The sequence below is a fragment of the Lutzomyia longipalpis genome, chromosome 1, assembly GCF_024334085.1.
Source record: "Lutzomyia longipalpis isolate SR_M1_2022 chromosome 1, ASM2433408v1".
Taxonomy (NCBI): Eukaryota; Metazoa; Arthropoda; class Insecta; order Diptera; family Psychodidae; genus Lutzomyia; species Lutzomyia longipalpis.
This window is the reverse complement of record NC_074707.1, coordinates 34214078-34237603: the sequence shown is the minus strand read 5'-3', so window position 1 is coordinate 34237603 and position 23526 is coordinate 34214078. Positions and strand designations below refer to the sequence as shown.

At 37.0% G+C, this 23526-nt stretch overlaps 1 protein-coding gene across 1 annotated transcript in view; it reads left to right on the top strand.

The window, feature by feature from the left end:
- The first annotated feature begins 1442 nt into the window (after window positions 1-1442).
- Window positions 1443-23526, top strand: part of LOC129786007 (MAP kinase-interacting serine/threonine-protein kinase 1) — a 49974-nt gene continuing 27890 nt past the window's right edge. Inside the window, exons 1-4 of the mRNA XM_055820761.1 lie at window positions 1443-2551; window positions 6372-6554; window positions 7791-8032; window positions 8146-8415. Of these exons, the coding sequence (XP_055676736.1) occupies window positions 2497-2551; window positions 6372-6554; window positions 7791-8032; window positions 8146-8415 (750 nt within the window). The 5' untranslated portion in view covers window positions 1443-2496. The remainder of the gene's footprint in view (window positions 2552-6371; window positions 6555-7790; window positions 8033-8145; window positions 8416-23526) is intronic.

Below are 23526 nucleotides of genomic sequence, written 5' to 3'. Positions count from 1 at the left end.
TCTCTGTGCCATGTAAAAAAATTTAAATAGAATCTCACCTATCTCACCACTATACCGCAGCTGCTTGAAAGATGTATTGGAGGTTTGAGCCTCAGCGGCGGCATGATATGCAAGAAAACACTATTTTCATTTATTATAAAGAAAATTATTTATTAAATTTTACAATACAAGTTCCATTTTAAGTTATTTTTTTGTAACTATGAAAATGTTGTTTTTTTTTATTATTAGGTGGCTTTTAGCTTTTTGAGGATCCTTTAGCATTAAAATCAATGATCGATTGCAGACCCAAAGGATTTTTTTTTAACCTATTAAGGTAGATTAGATTTCACTGTTTAGACTTAACTTCGTGGATATGTTCTGGAGCAGTTGAAATAAATCCGCTCCTTCTCGCTCAAGAGTTTTATTCCAGAATTCTGGCAGTTTGTTAATTAAACGTGTGTAAAATGAAATTCTAGTTTAGAAGCCATCAAAAGATTTACTTCAAAACTCCATGATCTTCCACGCTTGAGATACAAGAAGAAGAGTGTATTCAATCCACTTTTCATCCCCTGTGATTATGAGATTCTAAAAGGGTTTCTCGATATATTTCCTCCTGGGTCAGCCTTCATTCAACTCGTGAGGAATCCATATGTTCTGATACAGTGGAGACCCCATATTACGAATCTTTGGATGTACATTCACTCCTTACAATAATAAGTATGTATGAAGAAAATATCTGAGGATTCGTAATATGGGGTCTTCACTGTACTCGATCTTATTTATGCGCATAAAGAACAAAAAGTATAAAACTTTTAGAAAGACACGAAGATGAATTCGATAACCCTGGGGTTACCTGAAGAGTTTTGGTTTTAGTATTATCAATATTTTTCATCTACCCAAGATCATGAAGAAGCTTGAGTGCAGATTTTTGGTCATCTTTTTGATTTCATAAAGATCAACATTTGATGGTTTTTCTTGATCCTTAATCACGCGGTAGCAATACAAGTACAATCTACAATTCCTATTATCTTCTTTTTGTACCAATTATAAGAAAAACTGAGAAAATCTTCTTTGTTAATCTTGCACATTTTCACTATTTTCTAAATAAGAATTTGACAACCAAAACAATGACAGAAACCTTTCAAGTAAAAAAAAACGTTTCAAATACATTTTCAAATGTTTACTAAGATTTCAAACTTTTATGGAATCAACAACATTCAGTTTAATTTTTAAAAATTATTTTTCCAAATTTAAGATATATTTTTGGTTCAAGAATACTTTGCAGCTCACACTTCTATGGTGAATATTGTTATGAGAAAAGAAAGAAAACGTATGAACACGACGTAGTGCACGTACACCAGGAATGGTGAGTTCGCGAAGCGTATATGAATACGGAGATGTGAGCATGTGTGCGTATACAGAGAGGCTTCGGACTAGATGGTCGAGGCAATTGCGCTTCAGTCGGAATTCAAACATCAAAGGGATTGTGTGTAAAATGGAGCGGTAGCTAAATTGAATGAAACATCGGCCTTTGTCCGCTATTTTAGCGTTTATTTAACATCATTTTCGAAAATCTTGCGCGAGTTTTTGTGAGCGTTTTTGATTGAGAAACGGAAAAAGAGCCCCAGCCAAGAATCCATTCTGTGTGAAAAGGGCTGTGAAGTGCAGAAAAATTTTTGGATGTGCAAAGCAGTGTAGAAACAACGTCAAAAACCCCCCGACGAAATCGGTTGTACAGGAGAGGCGAGAAAAAGAAATCGATAATCTTTTTTTGTCCTCCACCACACCAAAAAAAGAAGCCCATTTTCTACATTGTTTTTGGGTTCACTACAGAAACCACAAAAATCATCTGAAATAAACCATTTCTTCGGTTTATGGCTTTTCCATGAGAGATTGACTCCAAAACTCAAGAGACGTAAGGACAGATTTTGCAAAGACAAAAAAAGGGAGGAAGAAAATCAAGGAGCAGATTTGGATAAATTGTGTCAATTTGATGACCTTCTGCAAAAATATAAAGTCAAATTGACGAATGAGGAAATTGAGAGAAAACAAAGTAGAGGCGGCAAAGGAATTAAGCAAGGAAGAAGCTCAAATTGAGAGTGTTTGAAATAAATTTCATCATATTTCTTACGCTCTAAGTGGAAGACCGTGAAAAAACAAAATAACACACAGAACATCCTCTTTGAGAAAAAGGAAAAAAACAAAAGAAGTAGTCCGCTCGCATCTGAAAGACACCTTGAGGAAGAGATTTAGTAAATCTTAAAAAATCTCCAAGAGACTCCTTCAGATAAATCAGTTTATTCGATTTAAATCAGTTATTTTTTTTTATAAGGAGAGCGATTATCCGTGATACAGTACAATATTTGATATATAAAAATACCTTCTTTTCGCTGTTAAACTCTTTTTTTTTTTGGTACGAGAACGGTTTTTTCTTTCCTATTCATAATAAAAAGAACTTGTGTGTGCATTTCTATTTGAACTGTGAGCTAAGAGACCCCCAGTTCTGTGCATTCAACAATGGTGGAGCGAATTCTCGAGGAATCTGACGTTAACGTCATTTCCATATCTAATGGTAAGTTCATACCTATATAACTTTTTTATTGTATTTTATATACCTACCTCGCTGTCACATCACCAATATTTTCGCGTTCGCTCGCGAAGCAGGCAAATGGCCGCTTTGACTCACATACAAAACTAAAATGATTTTATATGAAAAAAACTGGATTTTTTGGGGACTTTTTCCCGTGAGAGAGGCTTTTCCTTCGCTGCACCCGTATTTGTGCATCATCCGGTTTTTTCCACAGGACCCTTCTCCCTTACACCGAAGCCACGGGAATGGGACAGCTGAGGGAATAATCGTAAATTTCATCAGAAACCTTTTCCATCGGTTTTTCTCTTGCTACGCAATTTCTGAACTCTATACTAGTGTGTGTTCGGCCGTTTCAAGTTTCCCTCATGAAAAGTGGGTGTGTGCGTGCATCTGCGAGAGAGAGAGAGCGCAATTAAATATTGAGCAAGTGGAAGCATGAGAGGTATATGTGGCGTTAGGCAGAGGAGATCAACATAGCGCAGCATAACCGAAATTTCGAGAAAAGGACGCCAAGGGGATGAGGTAACGCGACGCTGCCTGGGAGTAGGCCATCAATTGACTTATCAATAATTCGAAGGGCACAACTACATAGGCGTGCAGATGACGCCGCCAAAGGGATCCGAAATGTCGATGGAAAATTTCCATTGGCACAAAACTAAAATTATTCGACTTTTGGGAAGAATCAAAAGGGAATGTGAATAGATAAATTGAACAGCTGGGTTCCTATTTTGGTCCTTCTGAGAATCAAATAGGAATCTTTCCACTAAAATCCATTTGAAGGATTTGAAATTTGCTACAACGCACAAAAGCTTCTTATGGGGTGGGTTTACTATGGGGCTAAATGATTCAATTTGGCTGAAATTGAATTGGATTCATATTGGATTAACATTTATTGAGAATTTTAATCTTTTGCAACTTTTTGTTTTATTTGTTCAAGTCTTGATTTTAAAGGTTAACTATATATTGTAAAACGGTTAACTAAATTTGTTTTATATAATTTGTGAAGAATTGGACGGGGTGAATTATTTCACTTTTAATTATTAGAGCTTTTAGTTCTTCTAAAGGTCTTCTAATTGTTTAATTAAGTAAATCAATTGATAACATAATGATAAAAGGATCAAAATTTATATTTCAACGTTGTTTTTTTCTGAATTTACAATGATTCACTTAGACCCAAATCTTTAAAAATGAAAATATTCTTTTATTAAAAAATAATCAAGTTCTAGTTTTGAAAGAACATATTCTAGTACGAATTAATCATTAAAAAAATTTTCGCCTTAAAAATTTTCAAACAGAAAAATAATTTAGAACATTTCATATTTTGTTTTTTTTTGCAAATAAACCCCAGTCTTCCCTATTGATTCTCTTGAACTGTCGCATAGGGAAATTTCACTCGATTGGCAAAACAATACCTAAGCCATGTACAAGAAGTTGTGAAATTTACAACGGTTAAAAAAAAACAAGAGAGAGGAAAGGTGGAAAATTCGTGCCAATGCACTTAATGGATAAAATGAAAAGAGAGAAAATTCTCTCACTCTGCAAAAAGCGAGATAAATTGAGCTTTTCGGTTGTATTTTGCAAGGCCAAATTGCATAATTTTCTATTTTGCGGTCGATGACACGAGCAGAGTGCGCGCTTCAACTACACTTCTCGTTGCATTTATATCAAAATTTTAATTGAACGCACACAATTTATTTCCCATTCATTTGATATGTATGACGGTGATTTTAAACTTCCACGTGAGGGAATTTTATTTGAATAAAAAAATGCGACAAAATTATTTTAAATTAAGTCACTTTTGGTTTTGGAATAATTTGCATTTTGCAGAGAGAAACATCGACATCCCTGCATCTCTCTGTTTTCACAAATCGATATCCAAATTGAACAATGCATTATGTACACAATGAGCACAACAATATTGTCATAAAGGGGGTTGAAAGTAGAATATGCAATGACTATTGATTTGCAACCCGTTTGCTATTTTATATTTTCGGGAAATTTCCGGTGGTTCGCAAAAATATTAGTTCATTTGAAATGAAGGGAATCTAACCAGTTCAAGGGGTTTACCTTCAAAAATATGTATCGACATAGATAGTTTTTTTTTACTAAATAGATGGCTATGTATGTTCTATTACAAAAAATATATAAATCAAGTTAAAAAAAATGTTTAATTTTTTTTGTAATAGGGGTCCCTGATGAAGGCTCGGCATGTTGTAAAAATAAATATTTATTGATCGATAAAATATGTAGAGAAAAAACCTTTAAAAATAAAATTAATAATTTTATGTTAAAGAATTTTCTTTCTCCTAGAAAAGTTCTTATATAAAAAGTTTTAACAATTTTATAAACTTTCTATTGTCTTTCTGAGGAAAATTTCTTGAGTAACGAAGGAAAATTCATGAAATTTAATTAGTTAAAAAGGAACTTTAACATACAATATAATTCATTTTACGTATCTATGTAAATTAAGCAACTGAACTGGTTTAAAATTTTATCTTGAAAATGGATATATTACGTTCTTGATTAATCAGAGATGACACAATTTGTTCTTTGAAGCACATGCATTATGACAATGATATAATTCGCAATTTATTAACAAGTCTATGCCCTTAATTTTTGCATAAATTAAGAAATAAAATGAGTGGATAAATTAAATATTAATTTAGTAATCATTTAAAATAACTTTCCTTTTAAATTAACGTTTCTATTCACTTTGTTTTAACGTTTAAACAATCATTAAAAAGTTTAGACGTGACAAATAAAATATTTTCCCACTGTTGGCACCTTTCTTAGTAATAAAATTCTATTTTTAATACCTTTCCGGGTGATTTAAAGTGGAGAAATAGTTTAGTTAGTTTTAGTTTATATTTAATTCATCTTATTAAGTGCTCCAAAGCACGAAAGAGAATTTATGAATAATATATAATTTTTCCAACGACATGAAAATCATTTTGTAATTTTGATATTGATTTTTGTTGTTGAATAAATTCATTCGAAGTTGGTACCAACAAAATTCATTGAACATTCTGTGTGTACTTAATATAATTGATAAATTGCATTAATTAAACTTTTGGGTAATTAATGGGTTGTGTCTATTATTAAATTTGAATTACCCGTATAATTTAATACCTACATAAGTAATTAAATTGACAATATATGTATATACATATGCATACATTACATATAATTCATGACAATCAGAAATCAGCTAAATGGGGCTTTTCTGCAAAATTTTCTAAAGCTTTTCGAATGAAAGGATTCGTTTTCTTCAAGTTTTCTTTGAGAGATCAAAAGCAGAGATTTTTTCTCAAGATTTTCTCTTAAATTTTCTCCCTAAATACAACTCTGAAATTAACTGAAAAACTATGCGGTGCACTGAACATAGAAAGATAGACTTTTGAGAAAGGGAAAAATTTACAAACTGGTTACTTGAGCTGCAATGTTGTATGCTTGATATAATGCAGTTTGAGTGAATTTGATGCGAAAAGAGAGGGACAATGGGGTCGTGGATTTCAGTGTATGAATGTTCTCTTTTGAGGAGCTCTGTGCAAAAAAAGAGCTGGGTGATGTGTTGCAAATATAATATTTTCCATCTAATGTGCAATTGGATTTTTGCATCACGAGTTTTTCCTCGTGAATTGGGTGCGAGCGTGTGCTGGGTGAAAGATATACCTATACGTATAATATCATACATTTTATATGATGAAAAGTATACGGTGATTTCTCTCCATTTCATTCGCATTTTGCACGCAATTTTCCCAGCAATTTCCTCTTAATGTTTTGCATTTTTCTCTCATGGTAGTTTCCCATGCGGAGGTTACGCGGTACAGCAGCGAGGAGATTTCTGGAAATGAGTCCACGGAAACGCGTGTCCTCACCGAAACGGAGCGGCAGGCTGACTTCAATCGGCACAAGGAGGAAATGAAGAGGAAGCGCCGTAAGAAGAACAGGACTAGCTCCTCACTTCAATCATCCACCTTCCAGGGTGAGTTGCATCATCTTTTTTTTTTAATCTAAATTCCCTTCGATTTCCCAGCTTTTCTCCACGATTTTCCACGGCGCAAATAATTTACATACCTTTCACAAGTATATATAGAATTTTTTATTACATTCTATTCAGGTAATTTGAACCGTCTTGAGTTGTGAGAGACTTCTATCACACGATATTTTTTTTTCTAAAGAATTTGCGATAAGACGTCTTACGGAATTTACGTCTTATTTCTGAGAATTTTCTTCATATTTTAGGAATTTGTTTTATGTATTTTTTTAAAAGCTTCAATCAATTTTCATTTCAAGTGTTTTGAAGCCAATAAAATTAATTACATTGCTGTCTTATCTATGCGAATTGATTTATTTTAAAAGGTTGATTTGATGGGATTTATTAATTTGAATTCATTGCTTGTGATGGAAAATCAAAGGATTTGGGATTGAATGACAATCATATTTAATTAATTAATATTTAAGATGGATTTTATGTGTGGATATGGTGGATATTAAATCAATATTGAAGATTTTATTCTTGTTTAACTTCATAAAAAAGGACTTCTTTTCCATTTTATTTCTTTTAGAGTAAGCTAAAAATTTAATTTTCTTAAAAAAATGTTCTAAAATTATGCTCAAAATTAATAAAAAAAAATCTCTTTATTTAACAAAAAAAATATTCTCTCGATCTCTAAAAAATTGTCAACCACATACAGTTGATCATAAATTTATTTAAACATTCCGGCACTTGAACAGCAAAAAGAATCTGATTGCTGATTCAAATGCATTGCATTTTCATTCCTTATTTTTTTTTCCACATTGTTTTAGTTCCTTTTATGATGGGGGTACGTGCATTACCTGAATAAATGTGGCCCGAGTGCGAGTTGAGAAATTTCTTTTGGTGCGATAGTTATGCACTGATTGATGATTAAGTCAACCGAACTCGATGCAATCTAATTCTGTGGGTGTATTACTCGATGTCCCCAAGTGAAGACAAATTTATCGGTCAATCACGTTTCATTTATTTGATATCAATGTGTAGCTTGTGTTGCTCTTAAAAGTCACATAAGATACGTGCCTTTGGCGGTGGATTTGGTTTTCTTTCTACTCTGTGTTTGTGTGGGAGAGTACAGAGTTCACATGGGGTCATTTTCCCTATGACATAGCAATGACATTGTCCTTTTTGTGAGCGATTGAAAATAAAAAAATGAAAATCTTCCTTATTTTCTCTTCGTTGTAGAATTGTATAAGCTGACGGGAGAAATTTTGGGCGAAGGTGCTTATGCATCGGTCCAGACGTGTGTCAATATCTACACGGATCTGGAGTATGCTGTGAAGATAATTGATAAGATTCCCGGACACGCTCGTGCCCGTGTTTTCCGTGAAGTGGAGACTTTCCATCACTGTCAAGGACATCCGGGTATCCTTCAGTTGATTGAATTCTTCGAGGACGATGAGAAGTTCTATTTGGTCTTTGAGAAGGTAAGTTATGAAGATTTCTCTCTCTATATACATATTTCTTCTAAGGAGCTCCATCCACCCACACACAGTAAATTCAACCTTTTTTCATCATGGCCTATTCTTATAAATTATAGATTAATGGGGGACCCCTGTTGACGCGTATTCAGGAGTATGTTTGCTTCTCGGAACATGAGGCGGCTCAGATAATCCGGGAAATAGCATCTGGTTTGGATTTCTTGCATAAGAAAGGAATCGCCCATCGTGATCTAAAGCCTGAGAATATTCTCTGTGTGCACCCGGACAAGCTGTGCCCCATCAAAATTTGTGATTTCGATCTCGGATCCGGCATTAAATTCACCACCAATATCTCATCGCCGGCCGCAACGCCACAACTACTCACGCCGGTAAGTCTAATTTTATAAATCATTCGCATATCTTCTTTTTTTACGACGATTTTTATTTATTCAAAAAATCTCTACTCCTTTTGACTCTCTTTGTTATTCTCTCAAAAGCCCCCACGGGGCTTTAAGAGAAATTAAAAAAAAAGTCCCCCAAACATTTCAACGACGCATTATATCGTCGTCCAATCTTTTTCTATTTTCGTCTCTTAATTTTCACATTTTAATATGTGATGGAAATTATCTACTGTGTGACATTCCGACGACCCGCGCGCGTCTTGACAAAATATCTTTCGGATCCTCGCACTATTTGCCATTGACGGTTGGAAAAAGCCACCACCGGGCGTTCCTTCTCCGCCTCACAATATTCACTCTTCTGACGCAAAAGTCTTCGTGTTTTCATACAATCAACCTCTTTCGTTTATTTTCTCTTCTTCATTCTTTTTGTTGCTTTTTTTCGGTTATTCTCTGCTTCCCAAGCGATAGTATTCTTCCACCATCCTGGTTTGCTTCTGGTCATTTTCATTGCTATATGGAAATTTCCTTCCCCCTTTTTTTCGTACGTTATATGTATGCCCAAATTGCGGTGGACACCAAGTCATATGGAAATTTTTCACCATGTTTTAGCTTCACGCTTTTTTGGGCTCTCATTAGCAACTTTCAGTGGTGGTACAGTTTCGTTCTTTTAATAACAGCAACAACAAAATACATGCTGTGCTGGAGAAGACGGAAGAACTAGGGCGTGTACGTTGTTTGTCCGCAAAGGGCGCTATCGTTCAGGTTTCCCATCGACACAGTCAATTAAGGAAAGGTCTCTTTTCATTCTTCTTCCTATCACTAATGATCTTCACGATTTTTTTTGAACACTTCTGGGTTTTTTCCGCACGAAATGGGGCAATAAAGTGAATTCTATAAATAAAATTAAATGAATTTTTGTTTATGCATAAATCGAAAGGTTGTTATGTAACCATCAACAGGACAAATTGAGACGCAAAATACCGTCTAGAGAAGAGCCCCAAGTTATTTTCTATTTTGCATTTTGTTTACCTTCTCGTGCTGAATTGGCTTTTATTGAACTTTGAGCTTTGGGGTGGAAAATTAGTATTTTTAAAGGGGGGCATTGATTTCATTAGTTGGATGCTTTTAATGCCCTATGGGGTTAATTTCTGTGATGGAATGTTTAAAGAAAATTCCTGCGGGTTTTAAATGCATTAAAAGTTTTATAATTAGTAATCTGGACAAAAATTCAGTAGAATTAAGTTTTAAATTTGGGAACAAGTTAAAAAAAATTTAAAACATGTTAATTTACCTTGATTTTGATTACTTTTTTTATATTTTGTCATATTTAATTCTATTTCATTTCCATTCAATTTTGTTAAAATCGGTTCGGTAAAAGCTGAGAAATTTTAATTTTTAACTCAGAATTCTGAGAATTTTAAATTGTGAAAAAAATCAAAATGGCGGCAAACAATATTGAGTAGATAATTTAAAAATTTAACTTTCAAGGACAATTGAAGACTCCAACGTTATTTCAAACTTGATTTTGGATTCTATGTAGCTAATTAAGAGCTAGAATTCGGATGTATTAATGTTATCAAAATCCAGAAAGCTAGAATTTCAATAACTTTTAGTCTTTTAATAACATTGAACCAATGTGAATAAAGTATTTTAATGATTCCTTTTAAGATTTTAAATTTTTCCTTCATTTTATTTAATAAAAAAAACTTTAATATTTCGAGTTCCAAAATAACTAGAAAAGAAAGCTAAAAATAAACTAATTGTAGGTTTTGCGCTCAATTGTCTGATTATGTGGGCGAAATTGAACGGGTTTCAACTCATTTTTTTTATTTTCCTAAATAATATTTAATATGATATCTCTGGAAATAATGGTTGCTGTTCAATGACCACAACATGATGTCATTAATTTATGATTATCTGTAAAATTTGTATTCAAGGTTTGCGCGAGAATAATAACGTTGCAAATTGCCAAATATGTCGTGAAATGTGGTTAAATGTGATTATATTGTATCAATATTTACCCATAGAGTAGATTTTTGGTAATTATGCCACAATTGCTGGGAAAAAGAGATGAAATTCTATCGGATTAGCAATAATTTGGCACATTTCATTTCATTTAATTTGATTTTATTTCATTTTTTTTTTAATAATTATTTATATACAGACAGTCTCATCGAATTTTCAATATATATTTTAAATTATTTACTTAATTTAATCTCTTTTCAATTAACCAGTAATGGGTGAATTTATTTAACATCAGTTTGTTAAAAAAAAATAATTCAATTATTTAAAAAATACTTCCATTGAAAATTTCGTTGATTTTAAAATTCAATCACAATCAATAAATTAAATGTTGTGTGACATGACAGAAGTTGCGATTTTATATTCTTACTGGTTGGTGAGGTGAATTACAATTTATAATGTACATTCGGGGTAAAACGGTATGGAAGTTTTATGGAATTATGAGAAATTGATGTATAAATTGAAATTTTCTCACACACAACACCCAATCAATTTGTCAGATGGGTAAAAATTCAGCAAGTTTCGTTTTTTTTTCTGCAAGAAGTGTAGATGTTGAAAAAAATGCCGCTTTAAACGTGCCCAAAAAAGCTCTTTTAGCTCCTTATGTGGTGTGCTGGGTTGATGTTGAAAGGAGGAAAATAAGCGCTACAGCACGAGGAGATAATGTTTCTCTAATACGGAGAATAAGATCTTGTCTGTTGTGTCACCTCGTGGTTCCATATAGACATGCCGCGTGATTATGCATGAGCTTTTATAAAATGTTACGAAATTCCCTTATAAAATGGTACACAAAAAATACTCAATGCAAAACCACGAAGACAGAGCAGGTATGGTAAGAAGAAAATTGCAGCAAGAAAATGCAAAAGGAATTCAATGGAATTTTCTAGACTTTCTGTCCTTCTCAAATACTGATGAAAATTGATTGATAATAATTCTCAGTGTGAGAGTGCTATATATATACCGGGGAAAAGGTTAATAGCATGTTTGCCATGGAGTGGCCTGATAGAAATGCGTTTGGGTGGGTTGAAGTGCAGGGCACGGGGGCCGGAGAGCTTTTATCAATTTCAAACAAATAACACTGGTGGTCATGCGATTGTGCCGAGTTATCTGTTTCGGCGTGAAAGAAGCGAAAAAAATATGGCAATAAAAGGAGAAGAGAGTCTAAACAAATTGTGATATAATGCCACGATTACACATTTTGCCATATTTTCTACATATTTTATTTAGGATTGTTATTGTTGGTGGAATTATATGAGATGGTTTTATTATAAATAATACTATGTGCCTCTCATTTCCTCAATTGAGCTATTCAACGCCAAAAAAAGCACACAAAATGAAAGAGGAGGAAAGAGTCCGCCATTTGGGACAACATACTGTGACGATGATAACGCAGTTGGATGTATATATTTTAGCACAAACAGCTCTCCTCCAATTCCCACAACTTTGAAATAAAACCATTTCATATGGTAGAAGGAAAGCAGTCATGGCTCAAAAAGAGATGAAGATTTGAGAAATGGAAGAAACATTTTCTATATAAAATTTCTTCTTTTGAAAGACAATCTCACATAGAGAAGAAATCGTTGAAATAAGTTTGATTCAAAAGCAAACACACCTCCAAAGTATATAGCTCTGGTGTCGTCTCTCTTTTACTGTCTCAATACATTTGACGATCACCTCATCCAGAATTACGATAAAAGTGCAAAAAAAAATTAACGAACGTTTCGAGCAACATTTCATCGTCATTCAGACCAACCAAAGGTGGTTTGCAATAAATTTTCAATGTCTGAAGCATCGCGCTTTTCGAACTTTCTCATGTACTACACAGACAGCTGTACTACGTGGCATCGCTGTTTCTCTTTAAATTATTAAACCAATTGTGAGTGCGAAGAGATGAATGCAGAAATGTTGTGTGTAGTAAGAGGTTGTTGCTTTCCACAAATGAATGATGTGGGATTCCCTCATGTAAAAGAATATTGTGTTAGAACATTCAATGTATTATAATGATTGACAAGCGAGCAATTTATTTATTTTTGCACCAGTATAATGGTTGAAAAGTAACAATAAAAGTTAATTGAAGTTAAGGGGGTTTTAAATAATGAATTTTTGGAATTTTCAAATAATTGAATGTAGAATTCTTGATCTGTTTTCTAAGCATCTCATTATAAGCTCAAAATTTGTCTTTTTTCGGTTCTTAAAATTACGGAAAATTATTTATAGGAATGGTATAATAATTATCGAAATTTGAGGACTTTTCTGAGTGATTTTTGAGACTAATGAAAACTTCCTTTTCAATCACGTTAAATAGCCAAAATATCGAACTGAAAGTTCTTATTTATTGGCCCCTCGGAAAAGGTAGAAAATGTTCAACAAAATGTTTCATTTCAATCATAAACAGGCGATTGTAGACCATTTTTCTACACCAAAAGAAAAAACGTAGAAAATGTATTTAGGAAAATCGTAAAATGTCTGACAATTTGGTGCAAAATTTATGTTCTATCTGCCAAAATTCCACTTATATATTCCTCTTCCTGGTTGATCCAAAAGTTAGGCGATATGTGAGATATCTTAAAGCGGCGCGCAAAACCTCGAAGAAATCGCACGTTTTTGCAAAATGTTGTTTGGGGCATTGCCAAATAAAATGGTGTTTTAAGGGGGCTCGACACGCCTCTCCCGCTCTCTTAGGATTGTCTAATAAGAAGAGAAAACATCTTATGTGGTGGGCAAAGTTTGCGCTTTTTTCTATATAGAAAATTCATCTCTTTAGGTCTCTTGCACTTTTATGCTGCATTCACAGCAGAGTGCAAGAAGGTTTTTTGGAGGAGAAAATTGTGCGCACATGAATTTCTCCAAAATCAAATTAATTTTATAATGAAGTTTATAAAAAAAAAACTGTGCAGGCAGATCTATTTAAGATGGTCGCTTTCCTCTAATTATTTCTGCTGCTTTTTTTCGTGTCTTGTCGCGGTCGTAAAAGTGACACAATCAGCGAGACATGCAATTGAAAATGCACTCTCTAAAATTGCACTGTGGACACCTATAATGAGTTTCTCTCTGGTGGTATCTCTTGCATTTTATTTGCATCACAAACCGCGCACATACAGCCGTGCACAGCACTTAAGCGCCATTGAATTGGGACAATAGTTCGGTGACACCGTCGTAAATTTACTCAAACCATGTTGTTGGACTTTTTTGCTATATATAAAGCGATATTGTACATATAAGAAGAAGAAAAGAAGAAAATATATATAAATTGCTTTTGTTACCTGTCCTGCCATGGAAATTCATCAAAGCATGAGACACACACGAGGGGGGCTTAAAAGAATCGCGCATGTGACGCAGAAAAGTCATTTTAAATGATCTTTTCACGAACAGGAGAAACTCTCCTTTTTTTATTTATTTCTTTTCTTGGTTTTGCGCTCAGCTAAATGATCAATTTGCATTTTGATACAATTCGTGAGTTTATTTTGAAATGTGCAATAAAATTTTATAGGCAACCACGACGATACTAAACAAGCCTCGTTTTTAGCATCAAAAATTATTTTACAAGCAAATTTATGAACGATATAGAAGGTTGTGAAATATTTTTCTCATGCAACAGAAAAGTCATTTGGATGCAAAGAATTGTGTACGATGTTGGTGTAGTTTTATTGTGTTTAGAAGAAGAAAAAAACTGAGAAATCAATGAAAATTTTCTCTCTTGGCATTGTACGTAATACATTGTTTGTGATCAAGAAAATTTATTAATATTAGAGAGTCTGTGCTAATTTTGAATCACTCACACGCATTAAATTGAGACAAATTAAGAGAAATAACGTGTTCTGCGTAGAAAATAATATTTTATGAAGCTAACAAATAAATTGTAACAATATATTTTAATCATGGCATTAAGTATGTGTGAAAACAACAATTTTCTTCATTCTCAATCCGACTTTTGTGAAATTAATTAAAACTGACGCACGAAAAACTATCAAAACTGATATGAAACAATGTGGTTGGAGAGCTTTCTTTATGCTATGCGCAGTGATATTTTTATCAGCATTCTTCCTTTAAAAATTGCATAAGAAAGTACGACGTAGAAATTATAGAAGAACCAGTAACTGAGGAAAAAACACGCGGTGGTGTGGAAAAACAGCAAAAGATCTTTTTTTTTTTATTAATTCTACAAGATAATATTTATTATCACAAAATGTGAAAATTTCTACAATACTACGTAACATTTTAATATGGGAGAAAGAATACTTGCCATGTGACTAAAAATAAATTAAATTTACGCATATAAATATTTATCACCTTCTCAATTGCGCGCCTTTTTCTATTCTAACATAAACATCAACTGCCTGTACATAATGCTATGTATACCTACTTATGATGTACTTGAGTAGAAAAAAAGAACTAACAATATTGCAATTTAACGACCTCTATGAATGCATTAAAATTGTTTTTCCTCGCTGTTTGCCTGTAGTGCAGATTATGCACAATTTTCTCGTTGTTTACAAGAAAAAAGGGGAAAAGCCTGTTGTGGGGAGAAAATTGCCTTACCTCCACCAGTATTGATTTCAATTGACAACAACTCAATCAATTCATTAATGAATCAGCACCCATTACTTGCAAGAATGCGAAATAGGAGAGAAAGAGGGAACTTTGTGGATTTAGAATGCGAAGGGGTTGAAAAAACACATGAAAGCTATTTTGCTTAAACAGTTGATATATAAATTGTTGACTATGCAGGAATTTTCTTGCGAAATTTGCATAAAGACCAATGCAGTTTTTTTCGTTCACACTTCCATATGGCTATGTGGCTTTGAAATTTACACCACAACATCAATTAGAGGGACACGTGCCTTATTTTTTGCACGTTTCAATCGTCAAATTTCAGCCAAAGAAACTCCCACATTGATTAGATTGAGATCAACAAAGCTTAGAGAGGTATAAACATTCCTATATACCTATATAAAGGAGTCTTAATCAGAAGCAGGCATTTAAGTATTGCACACGCCAGTTGAGCTAAACAATGGACTTTTCCTTAGCACAATCCATCTCCTATGTCTCTTTTCAGACTCCTACACACGTCTGAATGGGTATTAATTACTTGTTATTGTTATCATTCCCATGTAGATGATGTTTATCTCATTCCCTGATTTAGAGTCACTCTGCTGGTAAAACTTATGACTGTGAGTTAGTGCGCGAGAATGCCGGAAGAACCCTGAATACATAATTTGCAATTTGTTGCAAATACTTTAAGGAGGAAAAATAAAAGAGACTCTCTCTGCCATAGACTTGATAAATGCATTCTCGCGTAGGAGATATTCCATAAAATAGTGCACCACCGCGCACTGTTAGATGGCAAAGTGAGAGGGACTTTGTTGCACTTAAAGATGCGGGACTTGGTGTATTACGGGGAGGTTGTTAAAAGAAAATATTGTTGTTTGTATGAAAACCAGTTGAGAGGCAAGGAAAACAAACAACTCCCTGCAGCGATTAATGAAAATTTTTTCACGCCGGTATTTACCCATTTAATTTTATTGACCGATAACTTAACCTCATTACACTCCGTGCGAGGAAGTTACGATCGCTAGAGATTTCTTTTTTTGAGAGTGGTGTAGCAAATTCTATTCTTCCTCTACGTTTATAATCTCAGCTGGGGTGATCTTCAAGGTGTTAAAAAATTTAGGGGGAGGTATTTAGGAGGAAAAAAGGGGAAGAATTGGCAAATTAAAACGGGTAGGTAATGCTAGAAATTCAGTAAGATTTCCTGGATAAATTTCTAACGTTAGAACTTCTTTGACAAAGAAAATTGAGAAAAAAAGGTTTTAAAGTTTTAAATATTAAAAATATCTCTCATAATACATTAAAAATATTGCAGGACTAATTTTCTAACGTTTTTGTCAAAGGTTTTGATTTTAAAATAAATCGAGAAAAATGAACAAAAAATGAACAAAAAACGAATGTCAATCGTTAGAAATTCGAATATATAAAATGTCAAACGTTAGAAAATTAAAAACATCCGTTAAACATCAAAACAAATCATACTTGTTACGTTCTCACCTTTGTAAGTAGTAGATTCTAATTAATAAAATCCCAGAACTCGTGGCCGTTTTCGGTGAGAGTATAATATATTGCTATGCACTTAGTTTTAATTCAATTTATTTCATATAAGGCAAAATTACAATTTACAAGAGAAAATCATTTAACGTATGGATATTTCAAAAGCCAAGATAAGAGTGACGAGAGAGTAGAATTGGAGATGCCGGGGAATCCAAGTTGACAGTGGTGGGGGCATTATCCAAACTCTCCTCGATGATATGGGACGACCTCTAACACCTCCCCCCTTCGATGAAACGTGGAGACGTTTTTCTCAGTAGTGATCGCTAAGACGCTTCTGTACATTTCGTCGCGTGCGCATTCTACGGTAGATCGGTGTCTGTGAAGGTGGTCGTTGTGTCGGTGCATCTGGTGTACGTGGAGTGAGTGCTGGGCCAACAGCTCCTTGAGAGTCGGATATAGCGTTCAGAGGAGTTCCAGGAGAATCAGATTGTGAATGAATTTCTCTCACTGGACTCAATAGCGATTCATCCGCGTTACTCAATGTGCCGTACGAAGATCCCGACGATATCACGATCGGATCCGAAAGCCGTTCAGTCTTCGGTCTCAATGGAGTGTGTTGCGTAGCGGAAGACTGAATTTGTCGTGAATGGGATCGCGTGTTGTATTGGTGCGAGTTGCGAGATGTTGTTGGGAGCGGCAGAGAGCCAGAGTCTCTATTCTCATCGGAGAATCTGCGCTTCAACTGGTTGATGTGAGAGCGTATAAGTGTGCCATTACATAACCTCACATTGTAGACAGCTGAACCTCGTCTCTCAATAATTTTTCCAGGTGTCCAAGTGAATTTCACGCCTCCTTGCGCGAATATTTTGGCGTAAACCTCCTCCCCCCTCGCGAAGGAGCGTGCCTTGGTTCCGTGGTGACGGTTATATTGTGCTTCCATCTTCTCATTGCGCCGAATTGGTTCATCAGAGGGCACCTTCAGCAAATCCAAAACAGTGTGAACTTTTCGACCATAAATCACCTCCGATGGGGATTTTCCTTGAGGAGAATTTTCATTCGGGGTGGCGCGATAATTTGCCAAAAATTGCTGAAGTGCAACGTCCACAGGTAAGGATTTCTGTTTCTCCAAAGAGCGCTTAAGCGTGTCGACAAAACGCTCACATTGGCCATTGCTGGCCGGAGAATAGGGCGCAGTTCTAATGTGTTTGATGCCATTCTGCTTGCAGTAGTCCGCGAAGGCTGCGTTCGTGAACTGGGTCCCGTTGTCGCTCACGAGAATCTCCGGTAGTCCATGGCGAGCAAAACACTCACGGAGCTTCGCAACGGTGACAGCAGTAGTCATCGACGATGTTTTGTAAACTTCGGGCCATTTGGAGAATGCATCCACAATGAGAAGGTAATAATCACTTTTGTACTTCGCGTAGTCGATATGAATGCGTTGCCAGCATCGCGAAGTTAGTGGCCATGACGCAAGGTGTGCTTTTACGGGAGTTTTGCTGGCGGTGGCACATTCCTGGCAATTCCGGACACGATGCTCGATAGCGCTGTCCATCCCAGGCCAAAACACATATCCTCTGGCTAAGGATTTCATTCGAGCCATGCCTGGGTGAGCCTCATGCAGTTGCGTCAGTACTTTTGTCCGGAAAGCCTCAGGAATCACCAGCCTCTCCCTGTAAAATACACAACCCTTGATCAACGAGAGAGCATCACGAATCTTATAGAATTTTGATACTTCCCCAGATTGTATGGCGTTCCGTGACGACGGCCATCCCCCAGTGATGTATCTCGCAACTTCTTGTAGAGCGGGCGACGTCTGTGAAGCGCGTTGGATCATCTTGAAGTCGACAGGGAGATGAGATGCTACGTCTCGTGCAATTTCGCTATCGATGGAAATATCTGCGTCGATCAGGGCTATGATAACCTCATCTTCTTGGCGACGGCGTTGCGAAGAAATGAGTCGAGAGAGCACGTCTGCATGCCCAAATTGTCCAGTGGCTGTGTACTTGATGTCGAATTCGTAGCCAAGGAGGATCAATGCCCATCGTTGGAGTCTATTCGCCGTGTGCACGGGGATGCCTTTCTTGCTTCCGAAGATGGAGACCAGCGGTTTGTGATCGGTAAGCAAGGTAAATTTGCGACCATAGATGAATCTATGAAACTTTTTCACAGCGAATGTTAACCCAAGACCCTCTTTTTCCACCTGACTGTACTTTGCCTCAGTGTCAGTAAGCTTCCGGGACGCATGATAGAAGGCTTTGAGACTACCATCAGGGAACTCATGGTACGCAACACATCCGATGGCGTAGGACGATGCGTCAGAGGCAACAAGTATCGGCAGTTTCGGGTTGTAATGCGTCAGGAGTAAGTCAGACTTGAGAATCTCCTTGAAGCGCTGGAAAGAGTTTTCGCATTCCCGTGACCAATTCCAACGGACATTCTTCTTGAGGAGGCGATCAAGGGGTACACGAATATGGCTCATGGAATCCACAAATTTACCCCAAAATTGCACAGCACCAAGGAAGCTGCGGAGTTCCTGTACGTTTCGTGGCGCGGGCATATTGTTGATGGCCTCAACTTTTGCAGGGTCAGGATGGAGCCCTTCTTGGTCTGCAACGATACCAAGAAATTTGATCTCTTTCGCAAAGAACTTACATTTTTCCAGTTTGACGCGAAAATTGAAGTCCTGCAGGCGCTGGAAAACAGCTTGCAGTGTGGAAAAATGTTCTTCAGCATTCGTGCTGGCCACACAGATGTCATCGAAATACGAAATGACACCCGGGATGCCTTGCAACATCCGTTCGACGATCTCCTGGAAAATTCCTGGCGCGCTGCGGATTCCCGGAGGCAGACGATTGAAGCGAAATAATCCACGGTGGGTGTGGATCGTGAGCAACTTCGATGACTCTTCGTCGACAGGTATTTGAAGGTAGGCATCCGAGAGATCAACGTGACTAAAGATCTTCTTTCCAGATAGACGGCTGAACAGACTATCCGGATCCGGGATTGGGTAGTTGTTGGTTTCCACGGATTCATTCAGACCGGTGGAATAATCACCACAAATCCTGATCTTGCCATTTGGTTTGCGTGCGACTACGATTGGCGCTGCCCATTGAGAGAATTCAACCGGTGTGATGATTCCGGAAGATTGTAGACGCTCAAGTTCCTCATCAATGATGCTTGCCATGTGGAAAGCTACTGGGCGTTTGGGTCGGAAAATCGGCGTGGCGTCGCTCTTGAGATGGATAGTGCCTGAAGCTTCAGTACAGAGCCCCATTTCTGGACTGAACACGATGGGAAACTTGGCCTGAAGTTCCCGGACAGCCTGCGTAGTGTCGAGATCGCGTTTCACAGTGTTGCAGAAGGCATTTGGAGCCAAATCCCACAAACCTAAGTCCTCTATCCACTCAATTCCAAAGAGATTGGAGTGCGTACTGCTGGATACGATGCATCTTCCACAAATTTCCTTGCCCAGAAGTGTGATGCGACATTGAAATTCGCCTTCGACTGGAATTTCTCCTGCCTGTGCATCTCTGACGGTGATGGTGGATGCCGTGAGTGGTGGGCGTCCGATAGCCACCCAAGTATCCCTCGAAATCATGGAGAGATCAGCGGCGCAATCCAATTGAAATTCAACCGGATGATCGTTGATTCGGGCAGAAAGATATTTTCTCCCAAAACGTTTATTGGAGAAAATGGCATTCATTTTTGCCGGCTTTTTGCCCCTTGGCTTTTGTCTCTTGTGTGTAAAATTGTTGCGCTGAGAATTGCCTTTCTGTCTGTGAGATTCACGGTCATCGTTATCTTTCGCTGGGGGACAATACCCAGTCTTATGGCCAATTTTGTGGCAATCGGCACACTTGGTAGCGGTATGTGGGCAGTCCCGTACAAAATGCATTGACCCACAAAGATAACACGGGCGTGGCGGACGCTCCTTTTTGGCGGGAAATGACTTCCGGAGAGCATTCACGTTGGCAGCTCCAGAATCGACTTTTGAGTCACTTTTGATGTTCAGAAGACGTCGGGCTTCCTCCAGCATGAAATCCAGTGTGATCTTCTCCGGTGGTTCCGTCTCGAACTTCGTGAGCAATTGTTCCCGGACGAGAACGTACTTCTCGCTCTGGAGACTGAGGACGAAGATGAGTGACTTAAAATGGTCGGGAGTACACTCAGTAAGGCGTGAAGCCTCACATTGACGATTGACAATGCCTGCGTGTGTAGTCAGATCGTCAGAATCACGGATGACCAGCTGAAGACACTTCCTGCGGGTGCAGAAAAGCGACTCTCCCCTGCCAAAGAGCTTCGTAAGAATCTCGACAGTTTCAACGAACGTGAGCTCTGCTGGATTGCGTGGCAAGAGATTGCTAGAGTACTTCTCGTAGGAGACAGCATCCAGACGCCTGAGGAGGAGACGTACTCTCGAAGCGTCGTCTAGGTTCTTGCCATCCTCCAGGAAGGTGTGCTTGTAACGCTCGAACCAGGTATCGAACGTTAGGTTCTGTTCAGGAGCATGCGTGAATGGCGTGATGCTGCGTGACAGAGCCTCCAACGCAACCTCAGATGGATGCGACGGTTTCACGTCGGTACGTTGGGACCTCATCTCTTCCAGGATCGCCAGCATAGCTTGTAGGAGTTCAGTTTGTTCCGACATCGCTCGTTCGCCAGAATTGTTACGTTCTCACCTTTGTAAGTAGTAGATTCTAATTAATAAAATCCCAGAACTCGTGGCCGTTTTCGGTGAGAGTATAATATATTGCTATGCACTTAGTTTTAATTCAATTTATTTCATATAAGGCAAAATTACAATTTACAAGAGAAAATCATTTAACGTATGGATATTTCAAAAGCCAAGATAAGAGTGACGAGAGAGTAGAATTGGAGATGCCGGGGAATCCAAGTTGACAGTGGTGGGGGCATTATCCAAACTCTCCTCGATGATATGGGACGACCTCTAACAATACTAAAGGTAAAACATTTAGAACAATAATTTAGAGAACCTTACAGTTGTAGTAAAAATTTTATAGACGAGTCTATTTCCACAATTGGGCACTGTTATGTAAAATGTGGGATGTTTACGAGTTGAGTTCAGTTAGTCAGGTGTAATTCTTGAATTTCGGCTTTTTTTATTAAAAGCATTTCTGTTCAGAAATATTCCATCTGAAAATTCCGGAAAAAAGCCTCTTGTTCGCGAAATTCCCCGAATTATACGCGATAAATTACACTTTATTACGGAGCAGGCACGTTTGCATCCGTATTCCTTGCCTTCCAAAACCGATCTGTCTTTTTTGCCGCCAAATCATTCTTTTAGCTGTGATTCTTTCGAAGAAAAGAATAGCACAGCTTCTGTGTACCACCTAAAATGCAAAGTCGTCGGATCGGGCTCAAACTCGGGATGAGCACGAATTAGGGTCCCCACATTCCAAAAAACGTATGTCAAAAAAAAATTCTTCCGGCCGTCCGGCCGGCCGTCCGGCCGGCCGGCCGGCCGGAGTTTGACGCTTAATTACAAGAGAACGGTAATAGATAGAGACTTGCGGTCAACGGCAAAGTTAGTATATCGACCTGATGTCGTCTCATGGTGAGGTCAAATCCTCCCCCCCACCCCTCCGTCCGCCATTTTGGAACACCCCTAAATTTTGTTTTCGCTATATCTCAGCCCCTGTTATAGCTAGAAGTCTGAAATTTTGATATGTTGTAGGGGCCATCAAGATCTTTCCAACGATGCTTCATTTTCGAAAATCGGTCAAGCCGTTTAGTCAATATGGCCGCCACAATTTTTCATCGAAAATCGACCATAACTCGAAAACGGCTTGACCGATTTTGATCAACCCGGGCTCAAATGAAAGATCTCAAGAAGCCCTACAACTCTCTAGAACATCGGAAGTTTCAAAAGTGACCGCTAGGGGGCCAAAAATCAAAAACAAAATTTTCGATGAGTTTTCGATGAATATCTCGGAAACTGCACTATGCATTTTCTTCAAATTTTAATATGTTATAGCTGACTATATTATCTAGCTCCATGCCAAAAATGAAGAAAATCTATGTCGCCGTTCTCGAGATATAGCCTTCCAAAGTTAGCATGTCATATCTCGGGTTCTACAAGCCCGATTTTAATCAACTCAAGCGCAAATAAAAGGTTTTGTGAAGCCCTACAAATGTCTAGAACATTGCAATTTCGAGAAATGACCGCAAGAGGCGCTAAAGTCAATATTTTGCATATCCAAAATTTTTAAGTTTAAATATCTCAAAAACTGCACTATGCATTTCGTTAAAATTTGAGTATGTTATAGCTGAGGTCAAGACCTTTCCAATGATAGGTCATTTAAGAAAATCTATGGAGCCGTTCAGGAGATATTAGGGTTTTAATATTTTATTTAATTAATACGCTAACTATCCGGCGCCCCGCGAAGCGGGGCGCCTTATATATTAAGATATATAAATATAAATGTAAAGTAAAATATAACGGTAAAATATAAATATATATAGTTGTATGTTTAATTAGTACGCTAACTATTTGGCGCCCCGCGAAGCGGGGCGCCTTATATATAAGGTATATAAATATAAATGTAAATGCAAAGTAAAATATAACGGTAAAATATATATATAGCAGTATAGTATAGATTAATAAGAAAAGGGAATGTACATGGTAAGTTTCACTTACGGGCTGTGATTCTTCCTTCAGAGGCCAAGTTAAATATATGTAAATGCTAAGTCTAATAGATAGCTGTAGAGTATGGATTAATCAGAAAAGGGAATGTACTGGTAAGTTTCACTTACGGGCTGTGATTCTTCCTTCAGAGGTCAGTCTAAGTATGATATTTGATATAAGTTTGGTGGTGCAAAATCTGGGGAAGGATGACTCGCGCCACGAATCACAGCCAATGCGCGAGTTAGCCTTCCCCCAGAGTTTGCACCACCAAACTTATATCAAATATCATACTTAGACTGACCTCTGAAGGAAGAATCACAGCCCGTAAGTGAAACTTACCAGTACATTCCCTTTTCTGATTAATCCATACTCTACAGCTATCTATT